This window comes from Eleutherodactylus coqui, chromosome 6 (assembly GCF_035609145.1).
Source record: "Eleutherodactylus coqui strain aEleCoq1 chromosome 6, aEleCoq1.hap1, whole genome shotgun sequence".
NCBI classification, from domain to species: domain Eukaryota; kingdom Metazoa; phylum Chordata; class Amphibia; order Anura; family Eleutherodactylidae; genus Eleutherodactylus; species Eleutherodactylus coqui.
The window spans coordinates 221,521,684-221,539,508 of record NC_089842.1 but is presented as its reverse complement, the minus strand read 5'-3'; the positions used below and the strand labels follow the sequence as shown (position 1 = coordinate 221,539,508).

The following is a 17,825-nucleotide window of genomic DNA, read 5'->3' as shown; positions in this document are numbered from 1 at the left end:
CTGTCGTCCCCGATGGACCTGTCACAGCGGCACTTGGGGGGATTAAACACGCCCCAAGCCAACATACTACCAGCCAATCAGAAGCTGGGGGCGTTACTACATTTGAAGAGTGCTCTTCCGGGGGTGACAAGATACAATAATACTGAGTCGAGAACCACTCTATATATACTACACCACGCAGCAGAGCTAAAAACTCCTTTATATACGACACCACAAAGTAGAGTCGACAGCTCTTCTATATACTACACCAGACAGAAAAGCCAACGGCTCCCCCATATACTACACCACCCAGGAGAGCTAACAGATTGTCTAAATAACATACCACACAGGAGAGCCCACAGCTTGTCTATACGCTACACCACAAAGCAGAGCTGACAGCTACTTTATATAATGCACCACTCAGGAGAGTCGACAGATTCTCTGTATACTACAACACACAAGAGAGCTTACAGATGCTCTATATAATACACCCTAGGACAGTCGACAGCCACTCTACATACTACACCCCACAGGAGAGCTGACAGCTCCTTTATACAACAACACACAGGAGAGTCGACAACACCTCTATATACTACACCGCACAGTAGAGCCAATACCTCCTCCATATACTACACCACAGAGGAGAACTGACAGCTCCTCTATATACTACACCACAAAAAAGAACAGCATCTCTTCATAATACACCACAAAGGAGAGCGGACAGCCCCTCTATATACTACACCACACAGGAGAGAAGACAACACCTCTATATACTACACCACACAGGAGAGCAGACAGCTCCTCTATATACTACATCACACAGGAATACCGACAGCTGCTCTATACAATACACAACACACGATTGCCAACAGCTCCTCTATATAGTGCACCGCAAAGAACCAATAGCATCTCTATATACTAAATGACACAGGAGAGTGGACAGCCCCTCTATATACTACACTACACAGGAGAGCAGACAACTCCTTCATGTACTACACCACACATCAGAGCCGACAGCTCCTCTATATACTACGCCACACAGGACAACCGACAGCTGCTCTATATACTACACCACACAGCAGAGTCAACAGCTCTTTTATATAATACACCACACAGGAAAGTTGACAGCTCCTCTATATACTAGTTTACACAAGAGAGCCGAAAAGACCTCTATATACTACACCACACAGGATAGCTGACAGCTCCTCTAAATACTACTCTACACGGGAGAGCCGGCAGCTCATCTATATTACACTACACAGCAGAGCCGACGGCTCCTCTATATACTACACCAAACAGGAGAGCCAACAACACCTCTATATACTACACCACACAGAAGAGCCGACAGCTCCTCTATATAATACACTACTCAGGAGAGTCGACAGCCCCTCTACATAGTATGCTACACAGGAGAGCTGACAGCTCCTTTATAGACTGCACCTCACGGGAGAGCCGACAGCTCCACTATACAACACCACACAGTAGAGCCGACAACACCTCTATATACTACACCACACAGGTGAGCCAAGAGCTCCTCTATATATGACACCACACAGTAGAGCCAATACCTCCTCTATAAACTACACCACACAGCAGCTCCTCCATATACTACACAATATTGAATAACTGACAGCTCATCTCTATCTGCTAGACCACACAGGAGAACCGATAGCTCCTCATTATACTATACCATACAGTAAAGGCAACAGCTCCTCTATATACTAAGCCACACTGGAGAACCGACAGATCCTCTATCTACTAGACCACACAGGAGAACCAACAGCTCTTTTATGCGCTACACCACACAGGAGATCTGACAGCTCCTCTATATATTACACCACACAGGAGATCTGACAGCTCCTCTATATATTACACCACACAGGAGAACTGACAGCTGCTGTATGCACTACACCAGTGTTCCCCAAACTCCAGTCCTCAGGGACCACCAACAGGTCATGTTTTCAGGATTTCTTCAGTGTTGCACAGGTGATGTAATAATTGTCGGTGCCTCAGATATTGCCACAGGTGTTCTTACCATAGGATATCCTGAAAACATGACCTGTTGGTGGTCGCTGAGGACTGGAGTTGGGGACCTCTGCACTACACCACACAGGAGAGTAAAGAACTCCTCTATATACTACACCACACAGAGGAGAGCCGACAGCTCCTCCATGTACTACACTACACTGGTTAGGGTTAAGGTTAGTTTCAGTGTAAGGCTTACATTAACAGCTGTAAATATTTCTATGGTAATGCGGGCCCACTTTCACATGGAAGCATTTACAGCTTATAATTTAAGCCTAAAGGCCCATTTAGACACAACGATTATCGCTCAAAAGATGTCCTTTGAGCAACTTTTGAGCGATAATTGTTGGGTGTATTTACAGGGCAAGGTGATCGCTCAAACGTTGAATGATCACCTTGCGCTCCAAGCGGGGGATGCAGAAGTCAAGTGGGGCCACTTGTCTTCTGCATCCAGCTGTTCTCTGCTCGGAGCGCCCGGCTGTTATACAGTTGAGCACTCCGAATGGGGGAATCAGAAGACAAGCGGGGTCGCTTGTCTTCTGCATTCAGCTAAGCTGTTGTCTGCTCGGAGCACCTGGCTGTTATACAGCCGAGCGCTCCGAGCAGGGTATGAAGAGCCCAGCTGGACAGCTGCGTTCTTCATACTCCGCCTATATTCAGAGAGTGGGATACAGCTGAAACAATAGTATCAGCTGTATCCCGCTGTAAATTCCTGATAAGGCTGATCGTTCTCTTTCAGCATGCTGAAAGATCAGTGATCAGCAACGGTTTAACGAAAACTGCACGATGTCAGTGCAGTTACACACAAAGATTATTGCTCAAAAGACGGCTTTTGAGTGAATTTTGAGCGATAATCGTTGTGTCTAAATGGGCCTTAACACTGAAACTAACCCTAACCCTCCATCCAAGCCAAAGTTCAGTTCTTCTGACATGTGCCCCCATGTAATCTCTTCTGGCTGTGGCTAGGTGCTCCGATCCCCTGCTGTGACTGTTCCCTGCAATGTCCCCCGTTGTGAGTGTCAGCGTGCCAGCAATACGAGGGGGTGCTAATAGGTCATTGGATTTGTGTTCTTTTTTGTTTCTATGGTAACGATTGTTGCATCACATGAAAGCCTTATGTGTCTAATATATGTTTTCAAAATTTTGTGTTTGTAGCTTATGGCAACAGTGATCTCGGCACGCGGGAAAACAAAATGGCGGAGTCTAAGGCGATATTCACAGCAAATGAGAGCAGAGGAGTGATACAATTGTTGTTTCTCAAGGAAAGTCTGTGAAGGATATTCATGGTGATATGTCGCAGACATTGGGGGATCAATGCCCTTCATATTCCACAGTTAAGGGCTGGGTTGCCAAATTTAAAACAGGCCACTTCAGCACCAATGATGAGGAACGTCCTGGACGACCGATAGAGGTTGTTGTTCCGGAGATCGTCGATGCTGCGCACAACCTCATACTGGAGAATCGGCCAATTTCAGCTAAAGGAATAGCAGACATCATGGGGATTTCTCGTGAACGTGTTTGTGTCATTATCCATGAACATTGGAACATGAAGAAGCTATCTGCAAAGGGGGTCCCCAAATGTTTGACAACAGATCAGAAAAGCGTGCGAGTGAAAACTTCCCGGTCCATTTGTTAACATTTACGGACTGATAAGAACTTCCTGGATCGACTGGTTACTATGGATGAGACCTGGATTTATTTGTATGACCCTGAAACCAAGGAGCAGTCAAAAGAGTGCAGGCACAGTGGTTCTCCTTGCCCAAAAAAGTTCAGGGTGCAAAAATCAGCCACTAAGGTGATGGTGTCTGTGTTCTGGGATAAGGAGGGCGTTCTGCTAGTGGACTACCTTCAAAATGGTTCCACCATCAACGCAAGGTATCACATTGAACTTTTGGACCAATTGAAGGCAGCTCTGAAGGCCAAAAGGCGGGGCAAGCTGTCCAAAGGAATCTTGTTTTTGCAAGACAACGCCTCCGCTCACACTGCACAAGTGACCACGGCAAAACTGGTGGAGCTAGGCTTCCAGCTGGTTGACCACCCACCTTATTCACCAGATCTAGCTTCCTCCGACAATCATCTGTTTCCAAACCTGAAGAAACACCTCAAGGGTACCAAATTTCACACCATTTCTGATGTCATAGCTGCTACGGATAACTGGTTTGAGGCACAACCAAAATCCTTCTTTTTGCAAGGCTTACAGAACTTGGAATACCAATGTAAGAAGTGTGTTGGCATCAGTGGAGAGTATGTGGTATAAATGTAAAGTTTCATCTTCCTATCTTTCTGGGTAAAGCCAAAGATTTATCAGCAGCCCCTCGTATGTGAGGATGCTGTATGGATTGATGAGCTCCCCGCTCGGGATAACTAGTCTCCCCGGTAATCTTACTTCCCCGCTGCTGTGACTTTGTTTGTGTTAAAGCCCCCTGTCCAACTCTAGCTTCCGATTGGCTATGTGTGGGTCTGTTGCAGTACTGTGCCATGGGTCAAGGCTTACGGTGACTGTTACAAATGACCCCACCACTGCTGTGACTGACGACCCCGCCGCTGTTGCAAACAGTGTTTCCAGCAATCTATTTCGTGCCTGCGCTATGGTTACTGTGCTGCACGCCGCTGTGGGTGAGACAGTCCCTGCCGCTGTGCTCCCGTCAGTGTAAGCATAACTTAAGGCTCTGCTGCTTGCCGGCACTGTGAGTTTTACAAGGTGCTGCCATAGCAGCTCAGCTGAGACTCTGCTGCACGCTGCAGTATCATCTCCCCTGGCAAAGTCCCGACAGTTCTCCCAACATCCCCAACGGCTCAGTAATCCTTTGGCCGCGCTGAATACCACTTTGTTTCCCCCGAGCCCTGAATGGTCGGATCTCTGACACTGTTAGCAGTAGCCACAATAGCTGCTGCGTGTCCCATGTAAGGCCATAGCGGTGTCTTGCAGAGGCAACAATGGATGAACTCCGGTAATTAAGTGTGGGTACTGAACAGCTGGGGGAACGGGACAGCCAATCGGAAGCAATAGGCTTGACAGGGGGCGTTACATCCACAAAAGCCCGGTCTGCCCCTAGCTTCCGGTGTGGACAAGGTACAACAGTACCAAACTTCTCTATACTACACCGCAAGGGAGAGCCAACAGCTACTCTAAATACTACACCACACGGGCGAGCCGGCAGCTCCTGTATATAATACACCATACAGGAATGCTGACAGCTCCTCTATATACTACACCACACAGAAAAACCGACAGCTCCTCTATATTGGGTGAAAACGTGTGTATCTGGGTAAAGAATTGGCTCACAGATAGAAAGCAGAGGGTGGTAATAAATGGTTCGTACTCTGATTGGGCCACCGTTGCTAGGGGGGAGCCACAGGGTTCAGTATTGGGCCCCATTCTGTTCAGTATATTTATCAACGACCTGATAGAGGGGCTGCACAGGAAAATATCAATATTTGCAGACAATACAAAATTATACAAGATAATCAATGCAAAGGAGGACAATGTACGGTTACAAACGGACCTGGATAAGCTGGGGGCTTGGGCAGAAAAATGGCAAATGAAGTTCAATGTTGATAAATGTAAGGTTATGCACATGGGCAGGAGAAACGGATGTCACCAATATACACTAATGGGGTACTGCTAGGGAAAAGTGAGATGGAAAAAGACATGGGGGTACTAGTGGACTGTAGACTAAACTGGAGTAACCAATGCCAGTCAGCTGCTGCAAAAGCTAATAAAGTCTTGGGGTGCATTAAAAGAGGTATAGGGGCGAAGGACGAGAACATTATCCTCCCACTATATAAGGCACTCGTCAGGCCCCACATGGAATACTGCGTACAGTTCTGGTCACCGATGCTCAGGAAAGATGTTACAGTGCTTGAGGGAGTTCAAAAAAGGGCAACTAAACTAATACATGGAATGAAGGGACTGGAATACCCAGAGAGGCTATCAAAATTGGGATTATTTACCCTGGAAAAAAGACGGCTAAGGGGCGACCAAATAACTATGTATAAATACATGATGGGACAATACAAGGATCTCTCCCATGGTCTGTTTATACCCAGGACTGCGACGGTAACAAGAGGGCATCCACTACGTTTAGAAGAAAGCATGTTTCATCACCAACACAGAAAAGGGTTCTTTACTGTAAGAGCAGTGAGACCATGGAACTCTCTGCCTGAGGATATGGTGATGGCAAAATCCATAAGGGAGTTTAAAAGGGGACTTGATGTCTTTCTAGAGCGGAAGGATATTACAGGATATAAATCTTAGGTCAATTGTTAATCTGGGTATACAGGCAGGTAGGAACTATTAGAGGTTGATCCAGGGATTAGTCTGATTGCCATTAGGGAGTCAGGAAGGAATTTCCCCCCAAATGGGCTAATTGGCTCCTTGGGGTTTTTTGCCTTTCTCTGGATCAACAACATAGGAGGATAAACAGGCTGACCTAGATGGACATTGTCTTCATTCGGCCTTACATACTATGTTACTATACCATACAGGAGAGCTGTCAGCTCCTCTATATACCACACAGGAATGCTGACAGTTCATCTATATACTACACCCCACAGGAAATCCAACAGCTCCTTTATATACTATACCATACAGGAGAGCCGACAGCTCCGGTATTCTGGAACCTTGACGCCACCGGAACTGGTGGGTGTAGCCAAGGGTGAGGCACCTTGACAGCCAGCTCATGCCCCTACTACCTGATTGGCTACACTCACCATTCCAGGGCTGAATGGCTGGACTCACCCCTCCGGCGGTCTTCTTGTCTGCTGCAGGTGAGTGATCTGCTCTTTGAAGGTCACAGCAACGTCTGCAGTGATTGTAGCGTCTGCTGGAGGGTTATCGGTGGTTGTTGCTGGTAGCCTTACATTATTAGGTCTACATGCTTTCCTGTTACACTTGTAACATAGCAGCATGTAGAGGTAATAAAGTAAGCGTAGCAGCAAAAACCACCACTAACCCTCCTGCAGAGCCTACTATCACTGCACAGGCTGCAGCTGATATGAGTGTACCCGCGGCACGTCGTGTCCACAGAGCATCGGTGGCATCCACGGAGCACAAGATGATAATGCTGCTGTCCCACCCCCCTGCCGCCCGACATCCCATCTGACAGAACTGCCGCCCGACCGTTCGCCTGACAGAACCGTGTGTCGGCTCTCATCCATAAGTTCCCTGCGGCGGCGGACGACGTTCAGGTCCGAAACTACGATGCAACGGGGGCTCCTGGGAGGGCAAGACGGAGGGCACAAAGTCAGCACATCCATGGCTGAACAACTACTGGACTCCCGTGGAAACACTGAACGGAGGCGGAGGACGGCCACTCCGGAGCTGCAACTCGGGGGCCCTGAACCTGGTTAAACAGCGGAAGAGGGCACAGACAGTGGATGGGTGGACAGCCCATACTGGTACACAGGGGCACAGGAGAAGGGGGGACAAACTGCACATCGGAGGAGGCACAGGAAAAGAGGGAACACTGAGGAATCAGCAGGCACAGGAGATGTACTGGCAGCTAATCGAAAGCTAGGGGTGTGACAGGGGCATCTGTCCATTGAAGGGCTCTCACACCGGTGGTGTCAAGATACAATAAAAACCAACAGCTCCTCTATACACTACACCGCACAGGAGAGCTGACAGCACCTCTATATTCTACACCATACAGGAGGCTTAAGAGCTCCTCAATATACTACACCATACAGGAGAGCTGACAGCTCCTCTATATACTACACCACAAAGGAGAGCCATCAGCTCCTCTACATACTACACCACACAGGAGAGCTGTCAGGTCCTCTATATACTACACCACACAGGAGAGCTGATAGCTCCTCTATATACTACACCATACAGGAGACTTAAGAGCTCCTCAATACACTACACCATACAGGAGAGCTGACAGCTCCTCTATATACTACCCCACACAGGACAGCCATCAGCATCTCTACATACTGCACCACACAGGAGAGCTGTCAGTTCCTCTATATACTACACCGCACAGGAGAGCTGTCAGCACCTCTATATTCTACACCATACAGGAGGCTTAAGAGCTCCTCAATATACTACACCATACAGGAGAGCCATCAGCTTCTCTATATACTACACCACACAGGAGAGCTGATAGCTCCTCTATATACTACACCACACAGTAGAGCAGACAGCTCCTCTATATACTAAACCGCAAAGGAGAGCTGACAGCTGCTCTATAAACTACACCACATTAGAAAGCCGACAGCTACACTATATACACTACACTGCATAGAAGAACCAACAGCTCTTCTATATACTACACCACAGGAGAGCTGACAGATCCATTATAGACTACACCACATGGAAGAGCCAACAGCTCCTCTATAGTACACTGCACAGCAAAGCCGACAACTCCTCTATATACTACACCAAATAGAAGAGAAGACAGCTCCTCTATATACTACACCACAAACGAGGGCCGACAGCTGCTCTATATACTACACCACACAGAACAGCTGACAGCTCCTCTTTTCTACACCACACAGGGAAACAAACAGTTCCTCTATATAACACACCATTGAGAATAGTCGGCAACTCCCTTATATACTATACCACACAGGACAGCCGACAGCTCCTCTACATACTACACCACACAGGAGACTTGAGAGCTCCACTATATACTACACCACACGGGTGATCCGACAGCTCCTCTATATACACCACCTCACAGGAAAACTGAACAGCTCCTCTATATACTCCACCACACAGGAGAGCAGACAGCTTCTTTACATACTATACCACACAGGAGAGCCAACAGATCCTCTATATACCGTGTTTCCCCGAAAGTAAGACAGTGTCTTACTTTCTTTTTATCCCCAAAAGCCCCACTATGTCTTACTTTCGGGGTATGTCTTATAATAAAAAAAAATCATTACTCACCTCCCCCGGCGTTCTGTCGCGCTCCGGCAGGATGTCGCTCGCTCCTCGTCCCCGGCGCAGCATTGCTTTCTGAATGCGGGGCTTGAAATCCCCGCCTCCAGAAAGCTAATACACACGCCGTCAGCCAGTTACAGCCATTCAATGACAGCATTGAATGGCTGTGATTGGCTGAAGGCGCACGTGGCTTCAGCCAATCACACTATTCAATGACATCATTGAATGGCTGTGATTGGCTGAAGCCACGTGCGCCTTCAGCCAATCACAGCCATTCAATGCTGTCATTGAATAGTGTGATTGGCTGAAGCCACGTGCGCCTTCAGCCAATCACAGCCATTCAATGCTGTCATTGAATAGTGTGATTGGCTGAAGCCACGTGCGCCTTCAGCCAATCACAGCCATTCAATGCTGTCATTGAATGGCTGTAACTGGCTGACGGCGTGTGTATTAGCTTTCTGGAGGCGGGGATTTCAAGCCCCGCATTCAGAAAGCAATGCTGCGCCGGGGACGAGGAGCGAGCGACATCCTGCTGGAGCGCGACAGAACGCCGGGGGAGGTGAGTAATGATTTTTTTTTTTCTCCACTACGGTATGTCTTACTTTCGGGGTACGGCTTACATTGGCCGACCCCCCTGACACCCCCGATACGTCTTACAATCGGGGGTGTCTTACTATCGGGGAAACACGGTAGTACACCACACAGGAGAGCTGACAGCTTCTCTATATACTACACCACACAAGAGAGTCCACAGCTCCTCTATAAACTAGCCGACAGCTCTTTTATATTCTATGCCATACAGGCGACCTGACAGCTTCTCTATATAATACACCACACAGGAGAGACGACAGTTCCTCTATATACTATACCTCCATCAGAGGAGAGATAGGAGCTGCAGGAAGATTATTTGCATATTCCCTGCGCATGCTGGGAAGAGTGAAGAGTTACTGTAAGTGGGAAGATTGCTGGGATTAGCTGGGGCTAGCTGCTAGAAAGACATCAAAGGACATTGCCAGACTGTGCACTTAGTAGTAGCTTATATATCTTAACTACAATTCTTGATTTTTGGAAGTTTGGAAGTGGACATCAACTGACAACATGGAAAAGAAGAGCAGCCATATGGTGAGCTGCAACATATGCTATTTTTTTTACAGACCTACCAGAGGTACTCCCAAACTTCAGGAGAGAATAGTTACTTTGAAACTCATTAAGGAAGGTAAGGATTTGCTTGACAAAGTAAAAGAAAGTCTTCAAAATGTAGAAGAAAAGAAATGTCCATTGTACCTGCAGAAGCAGAGGAATGAAAGCATGTGACCCAAAGAAGCAGGAGGATCAGGAATAATTCAGCACTCATACTGTTCAGGAACTGGTACCAGGCTCTCATGCAGGATAACAATGAAGAGGTACAGCAAGAAGTGACTCTACCCACAAAGAACTGTGTAGTAAGCACACAGTCCTCTTGGATGGAGAAAAAGAAGTGCTGTGGTGAAAAAGAAAAGGAGAGTAGTGGTTGTGGGGGATTCCCTATTGAGAGGAACAGAGGCCACTGTGTGCAGACCTGACACCTTACGAGAGGTGAGCTGCCTTCCAGGTGCACAAATCAAAGATGTGTCTGATAGGCTGTCAAGACTCTTCAGTCCTACAAAACACCACCCATTCCTACTAATACATGTACGGACAAATGACACTGCAAAAAAGGACCTTGCAACTATCTGCAGAGACTTTGAAGACCTTGGAAAGCAGGTGAAGGAACTAGGAGCACAGGTGATCTTCTCATCCATCCTCCCAGTGGATGGCCATGGAATAAGAGGATGGAACAGGATTCTAGAGGTGAGCAACTGGCTACATCGATGGTGCTGTCAGCAAGGATTTGGATTTCTAGAGCATGGAGTGAATTACCTATCTGATGGACTCCTTACTAGAGACAGGTTGCACCTTATAAAAAAGGTAAGCATATATTTGGTGGGTGCCTTGCTTCACTTATTAGGAGAGCTTTAAACTAGAACAACATGGGAAGGGAAGTGAAAGGCCAGGTAAAAACATACAGCTAATTAATACATTTGAGAACCTTCATATTGGAAGTGGAAAGAAAGAACAAAGACAAAAAATTCAGAAGGAAAGTAGAGGAGCAAGAGACACCGATCACAAACTAAAATGTTTCTGCACAAATGGCCAGAACATGGGAAACAAACAAGGAGAATTGGAGCTCCTAACACAGGAAGAGAAGGATGATGTCATAGGCATATATTGGTGGAATGATACACATGATTAGAATACAAGCCTTGAAGGATACAACTTATTTATAAGAAACAGACCTAAAAAAAAGGGGAGGAGGTATTGTGTTATATGTTAGGAAGACATTCATCTCCACAGAGATTCAAGCTTCAGAGCATGGGCCTTCTGTAGAAACTGTTTGGGTAAGACTACAAGGAGAGAACAACAGAAAGGACACTACTGTAGGCATTTACTGTAGGCCACCTGGACAAGCAGAAGATATTGATGAACTTTCTACATCAGATGGCCAAGCTCTCAAAAAAGTACAACATTGTGATCATGGGAGATTTTATCCATCCAGACATTTGTTGGGGATCTCTCTCAGGTAAAAGTAATGGATCCAACAAATTCTTATCCGCTCTTGCTGACAACTTTATCTTCTAAAAGGTAGAAGAGAAAATAAGGGGATCTGCTATCTTGGATCTAATTCTCACCAATGGGGAGGAAATGGTTGAGGAAGTAAGAGTGGCTGGGACCTTAGGAGGCAGTGATCATGATATCCTTGAATTTTGGATAAAAAAGGGAGAAAGACCTGAGAAAACTGAGACCTCAAGGTTAAATTTCAGAAAGGCAGTTTCTAATTAAATCAGAAAGAGGGTAGGAAAAATCCATTAGCTGGATGTTCTTAAGGACAGAAATGTCCAAGAAGATTAATAAATATTGTGAAGTGAGATTCTTAAAGCACAATCGTTAACAATCCCTAAAAGAAGGAAGAATGGGAAGCATTTAAAGAGACCAGGATAGATGAACACAGAACTTGCACACATGTTAAAAACGAAGAAAACTATGTCTCTTTCCATTATCAAATGGAAAGAGGGGGGAATAACTAAAAAAGAATATAATGCTGTCTGCAGAAACTGTAGGTCAAGGGTCAGAAAACCTAAAGCTAATAATGAATTAAGGCTTGCAACAGAGGCCAAAAGCAATAAAAAGGATTTTTGGGGTATGTAAAAAAAAAAAAGTCAAAGCTGCTGTTGGATGCTTACACAATGAAAATGGTGAATTGAATGATGTCGAGAAGGCTGAACTTTTACATTCTTATTTTGTATCTGTTTTCTCTCAGAAAGTAAATGTAACATTAACTGATCTTCCCTGTGCTGTTGGGAGAATACAAGAATGCAGGCTATATATAAGCAGGGAGATGGTGAGGGAAGACTTAGCCAACCTAAATCAAGTCTCATGGTCCAAATGAATTACATCCTAGGATACTAAAGGAAGCAGCAGAGGTAATTGCTGAACCACTTTGAAAATTCCTGGAGAACAGGAGAAGTCCCAGAAGATTGGAAAAGGGCAAATGTTGTCCCTATCTTCAAAAAAGGGAAGAAGGTGGATCCAGGAAACTACAGGCCTGTGAGCCTGACTTATATACCGGGAAAGATCTGTGAATAAATTATTAAACACCATGTATGCAAGTACTTGGATAAAAATGGTGTAATTAACCAGAGATGGCATGCCGATGTAGTGGCCTGAAAAAAGGCGCTACGTAGCGCTTTTTTGGCTGTGGGGAGCGGTAATATCTAATAGCGGAGTCATTTCGCACAGCAGAGGCAGGTAACCTAGCAACCAGTTAGTTGTTTTATTCAGCTGCACAGTTTAGAAAAAACTCCTAGAGATTTAGATGAGGCAGGTAGCCTAGCAACCAGACAGGTTATGAATGGCTGTAGACAAACTGGTCAGGTGACAGTGCCAATAAATAGCCAGACAATTGTCGCAGGAGGCATAGAAGTGCCAGAGAGAGTAGTGAGAAAAGAGTACTGCCAAGGAGAGAAAAGCCAGAAGGAAAAGCACCAGGGAGAGAAGCACCTGGCAGAGAAGTGCCAGGAGGAGAAGGGAAGCGCCAGACAAGAAAGAGAGCAGCAGTGACAGCGAGAGAAGAACAAATAGGAGCAAGAGAAAAAGAGAGACAAGAGAAGAAATAGAAAGCAGAGGAACAGGGAGAAACAATAGAAAAATCAGAAAAACATAACAGAGAAGGAGAGTCAGCCTTGACAGTGAGTAGAGGAACAATAAGGCCCCCCTGTCCACGGATGTGATTTTGCTGGCGGTAAATCGCTGGCGAATCACGCCATCTGAAGCTTTTCATAGAGTTGCTATGGAAAGCTCTGGCCTCGTGTCCCTGAGCGGAGAATCATTGCAATTCTCCGCTTGTGGGCGGCAATTCGCTGCATGCTGCGAATTGCTGCGATTCTCTACGGTCAGCCTATCTGTCAGATAGGCTGACCGACGGAGATTCATCTGCTGGCCCCTGCTCCTGGGCGGCGGCTTCCGCGGCGGAGATCCAGTGCGGGATTCCGCAATGCCCGTGGAAAGGGGACCTAGAAGAGATGTAAATATGAAGAGAGGGAGATAAAGAAATAAAGAGATGTATATACAAAGAAGTATAGAGAAAAGAAATCCAGAGTTAGGCCTCATGTTCACTGGACAATTCTATTTAGCAAATCCGCGCGGATCACCCGCACGCGTAATCCGCCCCCATAGGGATGCATTGGACACCGCAGGTAAGTAAATACCTGCGGATGTCATTTTTTCCTGCCACGCGGATCACACGTGCGGGAGATAACCTGCAGCATGCTCCATTTTCTGTAGGTTTCTCGCACGGATGGCTCCCACAGGCTTCCATTGAAGCCTATGGAAGCTGTGCGGATCCACAGCACACCCACAGCTGAATTTCTGCTTTCTGTTCTGCCGTGGGAGCACGGGAAAGGAGTTTTAAAAAAAAAGAGTGCACGGCGTATGCGCGCGGAACGCTGCCGGCGTGCCGAGTACATCCGCCGTGCAGAACAAAAAGAGATCCCGTCGCAATGGGAGGGAACCCGCAGCGTACGGACAGGTAAGTAAAATCTATTTTCAAGCCTCATGTCTGTAGGAAAGGAGGGACCTGCTGCGGGATTCTGCATGGAGAATCCGCGCCGGCCCAAATTTCCCAGTGGACATGAGGCCTAAGCTCCCAGTGTATAAATGTGTTAGACACAGGTGTCTACATTGTTGCAACTTCTGTATCATTTCTTATTCAGTGTGTTGAAGAAAATTGCCTCATCTTCCTGCTTTACTTAATAACACCATGTTTACAACAAGTTATGCAAAATATCTGACTCCGTGTATTATTCAGCACCTCACCACTCACAACTACAAATTGTGCCCAAGGGCACTGGCGTCTGAACTAATAGAAAAAGAGAAAACAAATCATAATTAGGGGGCCTACCCACTAGCGTCTTTTTTTCTTGCACTGCGAGAGCGAGTGAAAACACACACCTCATAGTGCAAAGAAAACACTGCGATATCGCTAAATGCATTTAATGAGGCCAGCAGCAGCGCCAGCCCCATTGAAAGCATATGGAGTATATAGCAGACTGCGGGGATGAAGGAGTTCTCTGTCACAGCTGTGGCAGAAATCCAGGATGCTATCCCATTGCTTTCAATGAATGGCTGAGCGCTGCCTGTGATTGGCTGAGCGCTCAGCCAATCAGCACAGCCCTTTCAGGATGTGGGGATTTTTAAATCCCCGCCTGCTGAAAAAGCTTCACAGCAGTGCTGGGGAGCCAGCTGGAGGACGCGCCTGAGTGGCGGAGAGGTGAGTATATTATTATTTGTTTTTCACCAGCTAGGGATGATTTTCAGGGAAGGGCTTATATTTCAAGCCCTTCCCCGAAAATCATCGCTGCAGGGGGTTGCCTACAACCCACTGCTTTCAATGGGACTGCAGCAACACCGACCCCATTGAAAGCAATGGGATAGCATTCTGGACTTCTGTGGTAACAGCTGTGGCAGAAGTCCGCGATATACTCCCTATGCTTTCGATGGGGCTAGCGCTGCTGCCGCTGGCTCCGTTGACAACACTGAGCGATATCGCAGAATTTTTTCTCTGCGATGCGAGGCTGGAATGAAAAATCACAAATGAGTATAAAACCATTGAACATTATTGGTTTCATAATCATCGCTCCCGCATCGCATGGAAAAATATCGCTAGTGAGTAGAAGCTCTTAATCATCCACAATAACAATACCGCTCACCATACCAGCCGAATCTAATTTCCTTCTATGACAGAATCACCGATTGGATTGATCAGGGAAATGCGGTAGATTTAGTATATCTTGACTTTAGTAAAGTTTTTACAAAGTATCTCATACCATACTTATTGAAAAAATGACCAAATATGGGATTGACAAGGCAACTGTTAGGTGGATTCACAACTGGCTGAGTGATTGTACTCAAAGAGTGGTCATAAATGGCTGCACATCCAAGTGGAAGAATGTATCAAGTGGGGTACCACAAGGCTCTGTCCGAGGCCTAGTGTTGGTCAACATTTTTATAAATGATCCGGAGGAGGGAATTGATGGGAAACTGATCAAATTTGACAACGATAAAAAGCTATGAAGGATAGCTAAGACTAGGGAAGAGAGAGAGAATATTCAAAAAGATCTAGAAAAGCATGAACAATGGGCGGCGACTAACAGAATGGTATTTAACAAGGAGAAATGCAAAGTCCTACATCTGGGCAAGAAAAATGAATAAAGTACATACAGAATAGGAGGAATTGTGCTAAGCAGCACATGTGAAAGATCTGGGTATACTAATAGATCATAGACTGAACACGAGTCAACAATGTGATGCAGCAGCCAAAAAGGCAAACACAATTCTAGGATGTATTAGGAAAAGCATAGAATCCGAGTCACGTGAGGTAATTATCCCCCTCTACTCTTCCTTAGTCAGACCTCATCTGGAATACTGTGTCCAGTTCTGGGCATCCCACTTCAAAAAATACATCAACAAACTGGAGCAAGTTCAGAGAAGACTTACCAAGATGGTGAGCGGTCTGCAAATCATGTCCTATGAGGAAGGGTTAAAGGATCTGGGAATGTTTAGCTTGGACAACGCCTGGACAAATATCTGTCTGGCATGATTTAGTGAATCCTGCACTGAGCAGGGGTTGGACCAGATGACCTTGGAGGTCCCTTCCAACTCTACAATTCTATGATTCTACTACACAGGAAAGCCAACAACTGCTCTATATACTACACCACACAGGACAGCCTACAGCTCTTCTATATACTACACCACACAGGAGAGCCAACAGCTCTTCTATATACTACACCACACTGGAGAGATCAATTCTTCTTAGACTCTAGTACATCTCACAGTTTTGTAGTTCTTGATTAATCATAGATCTGCACACCGATGTGGCCTCCACCATTGCTGGCCTGAGGTTAATCCATGGTTTGTCCATGAGATAGAGTCCACAGAAAGAAGCTGCTTTATTGCAGAACCTAATGAATTCTCTTGGTAGACTGCACTAGTAAGATGTGGACTCTGTCCAGAAAGATGCATTTAATGGTTTTAGTCTCTGATCTGTAGCCTGTGAAAAAAATGAGTCGCCTATAATGCTTTTCGGGAGACCTGTTCCACATTCTTACCTGTCTGAGCTGGAATGTCATCTTCATTATTCATTACATATACTACATGGAGAAGAATGCAGGGCATCAACGTAGACAACGTAGGCCGTCATCATACACTTACCTTCTTGTCCTGACAGTTGGAGATGTTCCAGTAAATCACACCCAAAGATTTTATCTTTGACCGTCTTTTTCTTTACTTTCTGCCTGGCCTTCATGGCGAGCGACATGGCTTAAGATGGTCACACTTGGCTTCCTTGGATTTAGTGCATCCTCTGGCACCTGCTGCCGCCTTGATTCTCTACTCTTACTTTGCAGCAGATAAGATGCAGAACTTAGTAATGTACAGGAAGTGGTTCTGGTAGAGGAAGGAGCGTGTTACAGAGGCGATTACCACCCTTATGTGATGCACCAAGCCCCTGCCCCTCTCAAGCTGTGAATGTGATGATCAGAGTTTAGAGGAAGCCTGAGTTGCTGTCTGAGAACCACATCCTGTTCAGAGCATCATCCAAACCGCAGAACAGTGTAAGAAAGGAGTAAGAATTGAGGTGCAGGTTGTTCTGTAGGACACAAAAGTTTTTATGCCCCACTCCCACTGAGCCACCAGCAGGGTAAAATCCTGACAGTCCCTGTCGGAAGCTCAGGACTCGTGGACCATCAGGGGGGCATTTCTAAAACATTTTTCAACACTTTCAGGTGGAAAAAAGTTGCCAAGTTTGGCACACAAAACTTTTCCAACTCTTGTCAGTCTGCATCGCTGTCTGCCACTTTCCCTTAGACCTCTTTTACACGAGCGTCATTTCGATGCTAAGTAGGCATGTCAAAAAATCGCGGCTATTAGACCCAATGGTTTCTTGCGAAGTCCTTCAAACAAACAATTTTTGATGCTCAAAAGAAAAACTGCACCGCAAAAGATGGGACAGAAATGCGTTATCTCAACGCCAAAATTTCTTCATGCACTAAAAAGATAGGTCATGTTCTTTCTTTGGGCAGACCAATGCAGAAGGCTCCATAGACATGGGAGTCTATGGGAGTCATCTGAAAAAGGGAGGGGAAGGGAGTTTAGCAATAGCTGGCACTGCTAAACAATGACAGGTCCTAAAGTAGTTCTGCTGACCGAGGGATTTCAGGGCTGCGGTGTTACCTCACCGCGGTCAGCCGTGAGAATAAACTATAAAATCGTGAATAATATCCGCGACTTGGTCGCAGCTACTCTTCGTTCATCATGATTTTTTGGCACAGCTCACTTTGCCGAGAAATTATGCTTG

At 46.1% G+C, this 17,825-nt stretch overlaps 1 protein-coding gene across 1 annotated transcript in view; it reads right to left on the bottom strand.

The window, feature by feature from the left end:
* Positions 1–16,854, bottom strand: part of ARHGAP30 (Rho GTPase activating protein 30) — a 46,531-nt gene extending 29,677 nt beyond the window's left edge. The window contains exon 1 of the mRNA XM_066608883.1: positions 16,682–16,854. Within this exon, the coding sequence (XP_066464980.1) occupies positions 16,682–16,787 (106 nt within the window). The 5' untranslated portion in view covers positions 16,788–16,854. The remainder of the gene's footprint in view (positions 1–16,681) is intronic.
* Positions 16,855–17,825: the final 971 nt, after the last annotated feature.